This window comes from Sebastes umbrosus, chromosome 23 (genome assembly GCF_015220745.1).
Source record: "Sebastes umbrosus isolate fSebUmb1 chromosome 23, fSebUmb1.pri, whole genome shotgun sequence".
In the NCBI taxonomy this organism is placed as follows: Eukaryota; Metazoa; Chordata; class Actinopteri; order Perciformes; family Sebastidae; genus Sebastes; species Sebastes umbrosus.
Window position 1 is genome coordinate 2,066,750 of NC_051291.1, and position 15,911 is coordinate 2,082,660.

The 15,911-nt window shown below is 38.9% G+C and overlaps 1 protein-coding gene across 6 annotated transcripts in view; it reads left to right on the forward strand.

Moving 5' to 3' along the window:
* The window catches only part of LOC119482534 (dentin sialophosphoprotein-like), a 34,310-nt gene extending 19,211 nt beyond the window's left edge, over positions 1-15,099 (forward strand). For 3 of the 6 annotated variants that reach the window (XM_037760128.1, XM_037760129.1, XM_037760133.1), the window contains 3 exons: positions 13,546-14,308; positions 14,402-14,464; positions 14,621-15,099. In XM_037760128.1, coding sequence (XP_037616056.1) covers positions 13,546-14,308; positions 14,402-14,464; positions 14,621-14,673 — 879 coding nt within the window. In that variant the 3' untranslated portion in view covers positions 14,674-15,099. Of the gene's footprint in view, positions 1-5,584; positions 5,803-9,758; positions 14,309-14,401; positions 14,465-14,620 lie in introns of those variants that run through there. The other 3 variants (XM_037760126.1, XM_037760130.1, XM_037760127.1) reach the window with 3 other exon arrangements.
* Positions 15,100-15,911: the final 812 nt, after the last annotated feature.

Sequence of the window (15,911 nt, forward strand, 5' to 3'; positions counted from 1 at the left end):
TCAGTTTGCACCTGGAGGCTGGAAATACAATCTCACAATGAATGAGCATTGAATTCTCATGATTACTCAGACACAATGGAAGAGAAAGCACCCGAACAAGAAAGAAAGTTTATTCAAGTGAGCTATTAGTATACTTCTTTTAAACTTAGAATAAAAGAGAATCCTTCAGATTAAGATAAATTTAACAAAGTTATACTTAAGTATACTTGGCATATACTGACAAGTATACAGAAACGTCTAAGAGACAGGTCGAGCCTTCTTCACACCCCGAGAGGTAAAGTTGCAGAAAAAATAACTTAAAAATATTTTTTTAAATAATTTAATTAGTTAATTAAAATTAAAAATAATACGTACTAAAGTAGTATAATTCATGGTAGTAAGATAGAAACATTAAATTAATTAATTAATTAATTAAATAAATGTGGAAAAAAAAGAAAACAGCATATAGAAAATAATAATTAATAATTAAGTAAATACACTAGAAAGGTTAGATTAAGAATATTCTATATAAGTGATCCTTGGATCCCATATCCTATCATAATAAATTTATTTATATAGCACTTCTTAAAACAGATGTTACAAAGTGCTTCATAAGACAATGCAAGCAGATAAATAAAGTAAAAGATATGGTAACTGCTAAAACAGAACATCACAGAACATATCAATAATAATAGAAGTGGTAAAATGGTAGGACAAGTTCATAAAACAAATATACAGTATATATACATAAATGTGTATAAGTGTACACATGCGTCCAGAAATGGATGTGTATGTCTATGTGTTTTCAAAAGTTTTTAAAAGTGGATATACAGAGTTAGATGATCGTATCTCTATAGGAAGTGCATAATATCAGGGGGATCCTCATGATTCCACTTAGATGTGATATATCTATTGGCAGCCGTGATTGTCAGGTTAACAAAAACCCATTATCCTCACGGAGGGAAGATTAGTTATCACAGTGGAAAGAGATATTTTCCTTAATTTCCGGGAACATTCTTAGAAAAGTCCTATTAAAGGGACTATTTGTAACTTTCAGAAATGCTTCTTAACAGCGACACCTGTGGCCGTTAAGTCAACGAAAGTCAGCGTCCTGTTTCTCGCGCTTGTGCTCGCTCTACATAGACATGAAGGAGCATCGCTCAACACAGTGAGGAGACACACGTCAGCTAAAAGCACAATATCACTCTATATTTCAGCTGCTTGGCAGTAATGTTAGCTGACCAGATGAAGGTCTCTCCATGAATCACTGCTGATCCTAGTGTTGGCTTCTCCTGCATCAGCGCAGGCTTCAGCAGCGGGGCTGCGCAGTGAGAAACTCGCCTCCTTCCGCCCGCACCCGGAGAGAGCAGGAAGACACCGGCACCCGGTCGGTAACAAGACGACAAGGTTTCTCTCTGCGGAGCCCCGTCACTTCACAAGACACGGGAAACCTCTGTTGGTCTGGTGAAGCTGCAGCAGTTATTTCTGCACAAACGTCCACTGTACATTCACTAGATATTCTCAGAGCTAAACTAACTCTTCTGCAGGGTGGAGTGAGCGCGCGTTCACGTCTAGAGGTGGAGCGAGTACGCGAGAACGCGCGCTCTGTCTGAGTGAAGGCGAGCAGCAGAGGAGCGGGGACGCTGGCCACACGCGAGCGCGCATATGCGAGCACGCATGTGTCCTGACCCGGTACATTTATACGCTTAAAAAGTAACAAACAGTCCCTTTAAGGAAAAACAACGGTAACCTTTCTCACAGTTTCTCCGTCTCTCTCAGTCTGAATTGTTTGTCGAACATTTCCCTTCTTCTTGACCTTGGCTGTCTGAGTGTCCTTCTAGCCTCTCTCCCACGTATTACGGTATGTGAGAAACTACCTCCCCCATCAGCCCTCCAGCTGTTTTATTATCAACATAGTTTTAACATCACAGAGAGTTATTCTCTTGGTGTGTTGTTACGTCCTGAATGAAAAGCCCTTTGCAGTGTAGGTGTGAAAAAGATGGCTTAGGTTTGATAAGCTCACATTCACACCCCTCACCCGCTCCAACCTCACAACCACTAGTTCACAGATGTGTGTGGATTACTTTGCCGTCTCCTCGTCTGTCTGGGCTGGATCCTCACCCACAACGCTCGAACAGTTCAATGAAAACAAGTTAAACTGAAAAACATCATACTAAACCTGTATTCTGTTACTGTATTATATAAGTAAGCACACTAAACATGTATTATAATCGTATTAAACATGTATTATATTACTGTATTATATCAGTAATCATACTAAACATGTAATATAATCCTACTAAACATGTATTATATTACTGTATTATATAAGTAATCACACTAAGCATGTATTATAATTAGACTAAACATGTATTCTATTACTGTATTATATAAGTAATCATACTAAACATGTATTATATTACTGTATTATATCAGTAATCATACTAAACATGTAATATAATCCTACTAAACATGTATTCTATTACTGTATAATATAAGTAATCACACTAAACATGTATTCTATTACTGTATTATATCAGTAATCATACTAAACATGTATTATATTAATAGTATTATATAAGTAATCATATTAAACATGTATTCTATTACTGTATTATATAAGTAATCATATTAAACATGTATTCTATTACTGTATTATATCAGTAATTATAGTAAACATGTATTATATTACTGTATTATATCAGTAATTATACTAAACATGTATTCTATTACTGTATTATATCAGTAATTATACTAAACATGTATTCTATTACTGTATTATATCAGTAATTATACTAAACATGTATTCTATTACTGTATTATATCAGTAATTATAGTAAACATGTATTATATTACTGTATTATATCAGTAATTATACTAAACATGTATTATATTACTGTATTATATCAGTAATTATACTAAACATGTATTCTATTACTGTATTATATCAGTAATTATACTAAACATGTATTCTATTACTGTATTATATCAGTAATTATACTAAACATGTATTCTATTACTGTATTATGTAAGTTTTTAACTTCTTTTTATTTCCTGTCAACAGGAGCAGTCTGTAGAGCACAATCACATGTTTTCATCCACAACAGGGTCATGAGTGTCCTTAGGAGACACTCAGTTACCTTGAGGACCACAAGTCTTAAGAAGTAATAATTCAAATGTCCACAGCTTGTGCTTTAATTATAAATCGTATTTTTATTGTAAGATTAGGCAGAGCAAAAGCATACAGCTCCAAAAGGTAATTCAATTATGATTAGTTCAATGTTAGATTGGTAAAAAATAGAGATTCATAACCCAGTTATAATGATCATGATAAAAAGACTAATAATATAACCTGTTCAATTCAACGTCTGTTTTGAGACGGAGGGAAAGACGGGGTTTACTGCCGTCGCAGTGTTCCTCTTTTACTGCCAGTTCAGAAACTCCTAAGTCCAAAATCACAAATCAAAGCCCAGCTCGAAGCTGGCGTCCAACCCGTGTTGGCAGCTCAAGCTGAGGAATCATGACCAGTGAATCTGTAATCCTCAGTTGGAAGTGGAAAGAGCAAATTCTCTGTAAAAAATCACAATCTCCTATTTTCTTTCCATGTCACTGAGGACACTTGATCCTTTCTCCGTCCAATCTAGCTCAGTCCAAAAGCTATTCATCCTAATCTCCGAGGCTGATCCATCCTGATGAACAGCCCAGACCGGCTCAGAGACTGTGTGTGAGAGAAAAATGATCCGATTCTACTTTGTCCTTAGTTTTTATATTTCCAGCTTGGATGTCATTACAACATCATTTCTCAATTCATCCACGGGACATGTGCCTGTAGTCACTTCTCCTTCTGGCTAACAGACATCCTCTGTGTGCCTCAGCTCAGCAAACTTCACTTCCTCTGTGTCACAAGGCCACCGGTCTCGACTTCTGGTTTTCCCCATCTTCAACTTTATACAGGCTACCATGCACAATAAAGAATCACGCCGCCCAGGGCCCTCTGTTTGGCTGCCCGTTCCAGGGCCGAGGGTGTACATATAGGGGACGAGGGAAACACTAAACCAATGTCCCGCGCGCTGTATAACGTTGGATCATTTATATTTATTCACAGTTTCACATCTCACCAGAATCAAGGGTTTATCTGTGTATTGTTCTTCTCCTCTGTTTCCATTCAGAAGAATCCAATCCAATAGGTTACATACGGTTACATACGGCACGGCACGGTCAAAAAGTGTTTCACACGCACCTAATCCTAATCATCTGAGAGCTTACGTATATGCGCTTTTCATGTCAAAGATACACCCTGTGACTGGAAAATAAGAGCATGCAGCACATTCCTGCGGACCCGACAGGTGTCTCTCATTGCCATTGAAGTCTATTTTATTTATTTATTTATTTTTTTAAGTTATTTTTTTGGGGGGCATTTTCCATTTTTTTATTGAGAGGACAGTGGATAGAGTCTTGGAAAGGGGGGAGAGAGAGAGAGTGGATGCGGAAAGGGCCACAGGCCGGATTCGAACCCAGGCCGCCACGGTCAGGACCAAGCCTTGATACATGGACGCCCGCTCTACCAACTGAGCTAACCCAGACGCCCCCATTGAAGTCTATTTCAGTTTCTGTGTTGCATTCTTGGTCAACAAACATGCAGTGTGCCTATTTGAGGTCGGGACCTTAAAAGGACAGAAGTGTCAGACAGAGAAGACTATGAGATATAAAGGACTGTGAGAGCACATACGCAAAGGTCTAAATACTGCTAAAAAAAAGAGAGAGACTCGGAGCTCTCAGCCTTGAGGAAAAACTGTCATGGTCATTTTCAAACCGATTAATTTGCGACTTAATTGTGATTAAATATTTTAATCGATTGTCAAGTCAGCACACTGACAGCTGTTGTTGCCTGTTGGGTTTGCCATGTTAAAGAAATAAAGAAATACATGTTTTTTTTTAGTTTTAGTTTTTTTATTAGTATTACTTAATTTTTTTTTATTTTTTATTATTATTACTCTGTATGTGGGGTTGGTATGTTTGTGAGTCTGTCTGTAGATGTTACTTTTTTGTTTTTGTTTTTTGTCTGTTTTTTGTGTGTTTGTGAAATTCTGAAAAGAAATTAAAGGAAAAAATGGAAAAGAAATAAAGAAAATAAAAAAAACAAATTAAAATTTAATTTAATGACATATTTATTTATTTTTTTAAATTTTTTTTATTGAGTCATTTATTCATTTATTTTTTGGCAGGTTCGATTTAGGCTATTTCATAATATTTTCCGACGGGGAGCGGAACTGAAAGTTAAACTTATTTATGCTGTTTTTTTCTAGATACGTTTCATTTCCATGATTATTGGGAGTAGCCTACATTTTTTAAATGTGAGTCAAACACTAGGTTATTGTTATTATTACAGGTTATTATATCCAATCAGAGGCTCTCTTTACAACCGACCAATCAGAGGCTGCTCTCTTTACAACCGACCAATCAGAGGCTCTCTTTACAACCGACCAATCAGAGGCTGCTCTCTTTACAACCGACCAATCAGAGGCTCTCTCTTTACAACCGACCAATCAGAGCTCACGCTGAGCGTCATATAAAAGGATCCGGTCGGCTCTGTCTCTCCTCAGTGACTCTGAGACTCTACCAGGAACTACTTCTAGAGGAACTCAGCAGCAACAAACACTCACAATTCAGAGGAAATAACCACCAGAAACCGGACCAACGGACTTCTCTGGATAACTATGATGTTTATTTCAGTTGAGGGTCTTCAGGAGTTGAGTTTTACTCGGTTTTGAGGCGTTGGAAGCTGAGAAATGAGTTAAAATCAAGTGAAATGCGGATTATAAGGTAAGAAATGTTGAAATATTTTACGCGGTTCGTCCGCCGGATGTTCTGTTAGCAGCTGCATGTTAACCTGTGCACCGCTTTAATCATTAACAAAGGAAGAACTCCAGACCAGGTGGTCAGCAACCTGCAGCTCCTCAGCTCCTCTCCAGTGGAAATGAATAACTGTTTTTGTGTTTACATTTTCATTTTTATTTATTGTTGTAGGTCTATGGTGCGACGGTAGGACGGAGTATTAGGACCACATTGAGGGAAAAACAAATCCGAAATTTAGAAAATAAAGTCATAATATTATAAAGTAGTCATTTTATGTGAGATTTTCTTTTTTTCTGGTAAACTTCTGACTTTATTCTCGTTATATTATGACTTTATTCTGGAAATCTCAGATGTTTTTTCCCTCATTGTGGCCCTAATAAAGTCATATTATGAGAATAAAGTCATAATATTATAAAATAGTATTTTACGCGTTTTCTTTTTTTCATGTAAAGTTATAACTTTATTTTTGTAATATTACAACTTTATTCTCGTAAATTATGACTTTATTCTCGTAATGTTAAACTTTTTTTCTCGTAAAGTTATGACTTTATTCTCGTAATGTTACGATTTTTTTCTCGTAAAATTATGACTTTATTCTCGTAAATTATGACTTTATTCTCGTAATGTTAAACTTTTTTTCTCGTAAAGTTATGACTTTATTCTCGTAATGTTACGACTTTTTTCTCGTAAAATTATGACTTTATTCTCGTAATGTTACGACTTTTTTTTTGGTTAAGTTATGACTTTATTCTCGTAATGTTAAACTTTTTTTCTCGTAAAGTTATGACTTTATTCTCGTAATGTTACGACTTTTTTCTCGTAAAATTATGACTTTATTCTCGTAATGTTACGAGTTTTTTTTTGGTTAAGTTATGACTTTATTCTCGTAATGTTAAACTTTTTTTCTCGTAAAGTTATGACTTTATTCTCGTAATATTACAACTTTTTTTCTCGTAATATTACGACTTTATTCTCGTAATATTACAACTCTTTTCTCGTAAAGTTATGACTTTTTAATATTATTTTTGCTACATTTTAATGAAATTTTTTTTTTTTTTATTGGGTCATTTAGTTATTTATTCATTTACTTTTGTCGTATCTTTCCTGCGACAGTGCTGTTGAAGTGATGAGAAAGGATGCTCCGCGGACACTGTTCTTGCTGGTACAATAGAGTTTATTACAAACAAGCAACAAATGTCATAACGAACGTCTCGAGCGTCCGGAGGTCTCAAGTCAAATCTGAAAGTCCTGCACTTCGGGGCTCTCGCACCTCCTTATATCGGGGTCATGTCATGCAGCATCTGCTCTGAGGATATGACCCTGTATGGCTCCTTTGTCCTAAATGTTTATCTTTCAGCCCCTGGACATATCGTATGACCACAGGTCTCCACGTATGCTTCTTACACATCTGTTTACAATTAGGGGCCCCGCTGTCTTGTGCAAGACCTGAAAATATACCACACTTTTTTGGCAGGTTTGCTTTAGGCTATTTAGAATATTTTCCGATGGGAAGCTGAATGACTTTATTCTCGCAATATTCCGACTTTTTTTTCGTAAAGTTATGACTATTCTCGTAATGTTTTTTTCTTGTAAAGTTATGACTTTATTCTCGTAATATTACGACTTTTTTTTTCTTAAAGTTATTACTTTATTCTTGTAATATTGCGACTTTTTTTCTCGTAATATTGCGACTTTTTTTCTCGTAATATTACGACTTTTTTCTCATATTATAACTTTATTCTGTAAATCTCAGATGTTTTTCCCTCAATGTGGTCCTAATACTCCGTAGCACATTGTCTCTTTGGCCCTCACTGCATTAGACTTATATACTATATACTTAGACTATAAACTGTTTTACCTTCATCACAATGATCAAATGTTTTGCGGCTCCAGACAGATTTTTTTTGTTTTTGTTTTTGCTTAAAATGGCTCTTTTGATAGTGAAAGTTGCAGAGCCCTGCTCTAGAGTCTATTTGATAGAGTTATTTGTTTGATAACCTTGAAAGTAAAATTAAGCTTTGCTCTCGGCTTCCTGACTCATTAAAAAAAGAGAGAGAGCTCGCGAGGGCAAGCGGTAATGTTTCATCCACAGTTGGTACAATGAGAAAATAACTTTTCTTTCATTTGTGAATGAAAGAAAAGTTATTTTCTCATTGTTTCACGGCGGTTATGTTCTAAAGCACAAATAAATAATAGGGACAGTGCAGTATGTTGCATCTGTGTAATATTGGGCTATTGTCTGTGCAATGTGGGAAACACGGTAGACGGTACAATACCTGGGTGCAATACCTGCCATGGGGTGTGTGATGGTATGTACCATTGTGTATGTGTTGAAATATCTGTTTCTGTGAAACTGTTTCCCTGTTTTATGTGGAATCTTTTATCATTCTTGTTGTTGTTTTTATTTAGTGTTTGTTGGTGTAACTGCAGTTGGACGGAGTCCAGGAAAAATTTCCCCACGGGGACAATAAAAGTATATCTTATCTTATCTTATCACCATCAAACACTCAACAGATGATTTACTGTGGAGACCGACAATCTCTCTCGTTTCATTTTCCTCCTCTGCATTTCATTCTTTACATCCAACATAAATATATGTAGCAGTAAAATATCGGGACTAAAAGTCCCAGGAACTTTTGGAGCTTTAGAGGGACAGCTCAGGTTAGATGGCTAGTAGACAAAGCGAGAGAGGTGAGACAGAGATGGTTTGGACTAGGTGTGGAACGGTTCACAAAATTCATGGTTCGGTTCATATCACGGTTTCTAGGGTCACGGTTTTTGGTTCGGTTTGGTACATTTATGGTACAGCGAGGAGGTCAATTTATGATTTCAACATGCTTTTCATTTATTTGGCAAAAATAAGTTAACAAATGTTTGCCTAAACAAAAGTTTGGCTTATATAAATAACATAAAAACTTCTTCATTGGCAAATCTTAATGGAAAGAATGGGTCTTCTACAGTAATATTGTTTACGATCGAGCGTGGTCGTATATGCAGTGATAAACACTCTTATAGCATTAGATGTTACGGTGGCACGGTGTGAATCTGCAGTGGGAGGCTGCCAGAACGCTGTGGGGGAACGGACTCTCCGTCCAGTCTGCTTTTGTTTCGCTCCGCTAATCGACACATTCGGGTGATGCTGTCGTAAATTAAATGTTTAAAGTGTCCACATATAAACCTGACTTCAGTTGAACAGTGTCAGCGTGCAGTTTAACACAAATTGTTGTCAGTTTAGCTCGACTATCATGAGCTACTGGGCGCTACAGCGCTGCTACCATTCCTGGTGCGCTGCCAATACTTTCCGGGTAAAGCTCACGCTCCAGAGTTTCTGTTCCGTCGTGCAAGTAGTAGACATAAACAGATATTTGGGTAACGGCGTACCGAAAGGATGTCGCGGACCGAACCGAACGTCCTGTACCGAACAGTTCGGGTCAAATACACGTACCGTTCCCACCCCTAGTTTGGACATGTGCAAAGGAGAGATGCTGGGTATATCAGGAGAAGGATGCTGAAGATGGAATTGCTTGTTAACAGCGACACCTGTGGCCGTTAAGTCAATGACAGTCAGCGTCCTGTTGCTCGTGCTTGTACTTGTACAGTACCTTTTTAAAATGTGATTTTGAAAATACCAAAGCATTTAAACGTTACTGAGAAATTATTTAAAAAGTATTGTACTCCCCAACACTGTGCACACAATCTACAGTTTACAAGTACAAAGACATAACAAGGCAGCCAAACACACTTCCTTGCAATGCCTGTCTAAACACTTGAATTTACCTCCTGAGCGGTGTTCAAATTTAGGTTCAGGAACTCTGCCCAAAAGAGGGGGTTATGGGTCGTTGGGATCCTGCAGTGGAAAAGGTCTGTGTTGTAGTAAATGTGACACCAACAAACCACTAATTTTGCTTTTATTTGTTTCCTAGACCTGAGAAGCGAACTGAAGTGATCACTTGAAAGATAGCTCTACATGAGATGCAATCTGGATTTCCACGCAGCCAAGAAGGGGCCTATTCTGCATTCCAGCACTGGAGAAACGTTGCTCTCCCATCACCTGAGGACATCAACGTTACACCTGTACCAGTAGTTCACCCTGAAAATGAAATACAAAACAACATGGTAGTCACTCAATATCTCGGGGAGCTTAGAGTGGCTTACAGTCCAGCTCAGTTGCACCAAGGCTATGGACAATCACAACAGAATCTCCAGGGACTCCAACACCAAAAGGAGTCACAGGCAAGCGTAGTAAGCACTGGATTCCACCGCCCAATACCAAAAGATAGTGCATGCACTTCTCGGAACAGTCGCCACCAAGACGGTAATGCTGACTTTTATTCATCAGCACAAGTCTCTGCAGAGCCCAGCAGTTATCTTGGGACATTGGCTTATGAGAACTCTGTAAGACAATCCGTTAACAACCGTGGACATCAAATGGAAGATTCCATGCAAAATTTTGGTAGACATTTCCTGAAAAGATCAAATTTGGAGAATAATACTGGACTGCAGCAAAGACGGCATTTGAATTGTGCCTCATTAGCCTGTACCAGTTCTGCAGCACTTCAGGGAGTCGCAGCAAAGACATTTCCTTTACAGGATCAGTGTTCTTCTGTGACTGTGAGCAAAAAGCAGGCATCTAACCCACTGTTGGTGGCCTTACTGAATGGAAATCCTTCAGATTCCAAATCCTTTACCACCCCGTCTTTTCTGTCAGAGGAGATTAATGGCAAAGGTCAGCAAGTCAAAGGTTCACAAGCTGCTCTAAACTGTAGACTGACTAGAACACAAAACCCAGATCATTCAAGAGGAACTCCTTCCAGCCCCCATCAGCAGCAGGTCTTCCCTCCGTCTCTCAGCAGTCAGTCATCCACACACAAAGTCTTGCCAGTTGGAGAGACGGAACCACCTACAGATGCAGAAATATATGACTTTATTGAACGAAAGATCGCATATTTTATGACTGTTTTAACTCAGAAAGAGAGAAATTATGAACATAATGCGTGGGACGGGGACTCCACACTGCAGTCTGACGACACCATGCCAAACAGTATTGCCCATCTCCCCACAACCTCTGCCTTTGACAAAGATGTGGAGAGGCAAAGTCTCAACTGTACTGTGATTGAGGAGTGCACTGCAGCAGTTGGACAAGCACTTGAAGAGGACTGTTCAAAGGACACCAAAGCAAACGCTGAGTTAATGCCCAAGTTTAAAGAGACGGATGATTGTGTTACATATGCATCAATGAAACATTCAACAGGTACACTAGTCTCTGCTGTAGGCAACTCAAAACATGCTTGTGAAAGTGAATTTGTTAAGAAGAGTGCATCTGTAGATTTCGATTTGACCGTAAAAAAAAACTTGGACGCAACTATGCCTGCAAATGGCTATTGCAAACTTGTTTATTCCGATGACTGTGGCAAATCTTTTGAACTTGCATCACTCGTTGAAAATCAAGACGCAAATACAAAAAAGAGGAAAAATGTTGACGAACATTGCGGTGTGACCTGTGAGGAAGCAATTCCTTATTCCGAGCTAGATTCACCAGTTGATAAAATTCAGATTACTAATATAGTATCAATTGCTGCAAACCAAAGTGAATGGCTGAGCGACCAAACAAGTGATGAAGGTGCGAGGGAGGATGCAGGCTCTGTGCATTCACAAACTGATTTATGCATAGCACTTTATGAAAACAAAGTCAAAGAGCATGCCACTCAATCTGAAAGAGAGGGCGAGGAAGCACGACCAAAATATGAGGACATTTCGGACGATGACCCGTCACAGCTGATCACAACTGTCGCAAACACAGAGCATGGAGGATTAAGCATTCCAGCATGGATTAAAGACTCACAGTATGAAAATGTAAGTGACGCTGACAATCCAAAGAATGAATATATGACTGTGGAGACGTCTCAAGTACCTGAACCCAGAGATGAGCAGTCACCACTTGAAAATGAAGGCTATGGACATGTGCAGGGTCAGGCTCAGATTAAAACAGAAATCCTTACAGATGAGGAAGCGATTCCAAAGCAGCAGGTTTCACTAAAGACAGAAACACTTGAAATAGCACAGCATTGTTCTTCATGTTTTGTTGAACCTGATTACGGTTTTGAAGATCTATCAAATCCTAAATGTAACCGTGAAACACAAACAAACCACTTTGTTTCAAATATTCCCTCCTTTGTTTTGAAAGCTGAAGATGAGACTGATGATGAGATGGATTATGACTGTTTAGATATAAGCGTGTTAGACCTTAAATTTGAACCAGAAGATGAAGACCAGGATAGCCTAGAAAAAAGTGTGCTAGAAGTTGGGGAAACAGAAGACGAAGAAAGACAGTGTGACACAAGTCCAACACCTCCGAAACCAGTACTAGCTTTTGATTTTCCCCAGCTGCCAGTGTACGACACAAAAGAGAGCTTTATACAAGCTGTGACATGTAGATTTGAGGTGGCATCAGGCGAGAGCACACCTGAACATGAAATGGTCTCTGAGGAAGCTCAGAACAGGAGACAGTCTGTAGACAGCTGTGTAACTGAAGACAGTTGTGATTACTCATCTGCATCGGAACACAACTATTTGACAGTGTCCAGGAAGATGTTGAAGAAGAGGTCAGCACCTCGGCCATCCAAGACTGATGTATCCGCGTCTGAAAAAGAGGGCGAAGGCGATGAGTTTGCAAATATGCAAAAAGGTCAAACTAGGAGCTTCGACAAGTCTGGCTGTATGCAAAAACTCAGACGACTGATTGAAGCCAGAGCTGGCTGCTCTAAGGATGTTCAACCCGAGACCAATGGACAACAGATTTCAACAAAGGATGATGTAATAGTCATAGTTTCTGACACAGAGGATGAAGGTGATCACTACTGCAAAAGGGCAAAAAGGAAGAGAAAAGAAAAAAGAATCTTGTTCTCTTCAGCCTCAGAGGACAGTGGAGATGCCCCATGTAGTCAACAAAAGAGACATTCGCCTGGAACTGTGGGCCGTCAGTGTGGAACTGTTAAAGAAAAGCTTCCAGAAAACAGACTGCCATCTGCAGACTCATCAGCACCTCAGCACCGATCTAACCATGATACACCGACTGAAGAAATGCTGCAGGATGCAAGCTCTGACCTGTCACACAGTGCAGGACAGATTAAAACCAAAGCTGCCTCTGAGCATGTTGAAGGTGTAATAAATGTTGACTCTGACACCGAGGATGACAATGACCAAAAATACAAAAAGCCAAGAAGGATGAGATTTTTCTCTTCAGATTCGGACAGTGGCGATGCCCCGTGTGTTGAACCTGAAACCAGACTGTCTTCTGCAGACTCATCACTGCCACAGCGCCAGTCTAAACTTCATGATACACAGTTAAAAGACGTGATGCCGGATGCATGCTCTGACCTGTCGCACAATAGAAAAAAGAGTGGACTGCCGATTGAAGCTAAAAGTGGCTCTGCAGATGTTCGACACAAGGCCGACAGACAAACGGTATCAAAAAAAAGAGTAGTTTTCCACGATTCTGTGGTTGAAGAAGGCCATTTCAGCAAAAAGAAGGAAGATAAAAAAGGAATCTCATCAGGATCAGGGGACAGTAGTGGTGATTTATTTGCCACAAAAAGCAGACGATCAACTGAAACTGTGGACCGTCTTTGTGGAACTGCTAACAAAAAGCCTAAAAGAAAAAGACTGTCATCTGAAGACTCAGAGCAGCAGCCCTGGTCTTTGGACATGGAGGTACACTCCACTTTGGGTTCTAATCCTGTGATTCCTCGCTATATTGTGAAGTGTTCTCCATCCAATACATCCTTGATACTTTTAAAAGAACCTAGAGTCCACAGGCGGGGTAAAGATGGAACTCGGTCTTCACAGACCTCCACAGCATCCAGCAAAAAGACTGACTCCCGTGAAAAGAATAAAGCCCCATTGCACAGAAATAAACCTGTAAATGATCGACACCATGCAACAAAGCATAACGTTCAGGCAAACGTACCAAAACCCAGAATATCAAGACAACTTTCCTCACATAGGCAGGAAGGCCCATCCACCTCCTTCAGTAGCTTGTCTTCCACAAGCTCAGCTTCCTCAAGAGGTTTGTCTTCGTCTGGAGAAACCTCTGCCTCCTCTAGTCTTCCTTCATCTAAGCAGAGCACATCTATTCCCAGACAATATTTGCCTTTGTCCAAACTACAGCGGTCTCACTCCTATGGCAGCCCCTCAACATCATCTTCTGCAACCATGCCATTATCGGCAAAGGAACAACTGAACAAAGACTGGAAGGACAGCTTTTTCCCAACCAAGAGGGACAAAAAACACAGCGTGAGGATAGAGGAGGACTTCAAAGCCACAAATGATACGTTGTGGGAAGTTAGACCAGGACCTAGTCCCCACGACAAGACACCCAGACAGAGGCACAAGTCTGAACCCCCCCTGTTGAAGAAGATCAAGATTGTTGCCTTACAGAGGACAAAGGACATAAATCGGGATGCCCCAAAACAAAGTGTGTTCTTTTTGAAGTTTCTACAATGTATTTTTAATTGTCCTTAATGTGTCTAATTAGAATGCATGTTCCTAATCCTTATTCTTCATATAGGATGCACTGTTGGTGAAGGTTACAAGTGGTCAAAGAAGCCAACAGTGGCAATGCCAACAAAAGGTGATACTTAACATTTCTCTAACATGGGTTTCTCCATGCATAATAACAATTCTTTTACAGCTGAACAAGGCACTATGCAATGTCATCAGGTTCTCCAGTTTCTGAGATACAGGTGTAATGCTTTTTTCTGTTGTTTCCTGCTATTTGTCATTGTAGGTTCCAGCAGGGAAGGGAAGAAGTGTAGATCCCCTCCAAGACCCCATCGGTGAGAAAAGGATGCCACTGTCTACGAATCAGTCCAGTTTGTTTCACTCCCAAAGGGACAGGTGGTTGCTGCTGATTCTATCTTTTGATTTTCCAAAAACATGTTCTGCACGTTAATTCTCTGTTAATATGCATACTGTGAATATTTTATATTATATGTTACCAGCTGTTTGTGGTAACGCCATTGAATGTTTTGGATGTGTTCTTTTACCAGCTACCTCAATATGTATGTAAATTCAGTGTTAAGTTGTTAAATCTTTTTGCTCTTTCTAAACTTGAAACTTTTCAGTTATTTCAGATCTTTTTTATACATATATACTTTTTTATTTTTTTGTTCTTTGAAAACTCAGCTGATTGCACTATTCCTATGGATAATATTGTGTCTCTTTTTATAACATCAATGTGAAAATGCATAAAAAATCTTAAATGGATCTAGTGCTGTTTGTCTTGTGTGCTTTTCCATTTTCACCACTCGAGGGAGACATTGTTATATATATATATATTACACAAACAGTTCTCCATTTAAAATGATATACACGAGTGCCTGTGTTTAACCATATATATTGTAACCTGTCACATTCTGTTATCTGATTAGGAACAGCAGTGGCAGTAGCTACGTATATTACCACTTTAAACATGGTTACATGTTAAATTGTCACAATTTTGCCTCCATAGTGTTGAGATGGTGTCGTACATTTCAACAGCTCTGAGAGCAAAAACTGGTGACTATCAGTGGAGCCTTAAAGGTCCCATATTGTAAAAAGTGAGATTTTCATGTCTTTTATATTATAAAGCAGGTTTGAATGACATAAATACTGTGAAAATATCAGGACGCTTAATCCACAGAGAAATACACACAGCCCGCATTCAGAAACTGAGCTTTTGAAACCAATCGTTAGGATTTCTGTCCATTTGTGATGTCACAAATCTACAATATTTAGACCATTTCACAGTTTTAAACCTAAACATTCTAAATGTGTCCCAGTTTATTTCCTGTTGCAGTGTATGTAAATGACATCAGCTGACAGGATGTAAACATGGACCCAAGCTGCTGCCTAGCAATGCAATTCTGTTGCAATTCCATTGAAATGCACTAAAACGGAGCGTTTCAGACAGAGGGTAAATACAGATACAGAAGAGTATTGTGTATTTCAGTCTGTGGTGTGGATTTGTGGAATGGGTTAGGTGATGGGTTGAAGCGGAGCACAAATATAAACCAATTTAAAAAGCTATACAAAAAAGA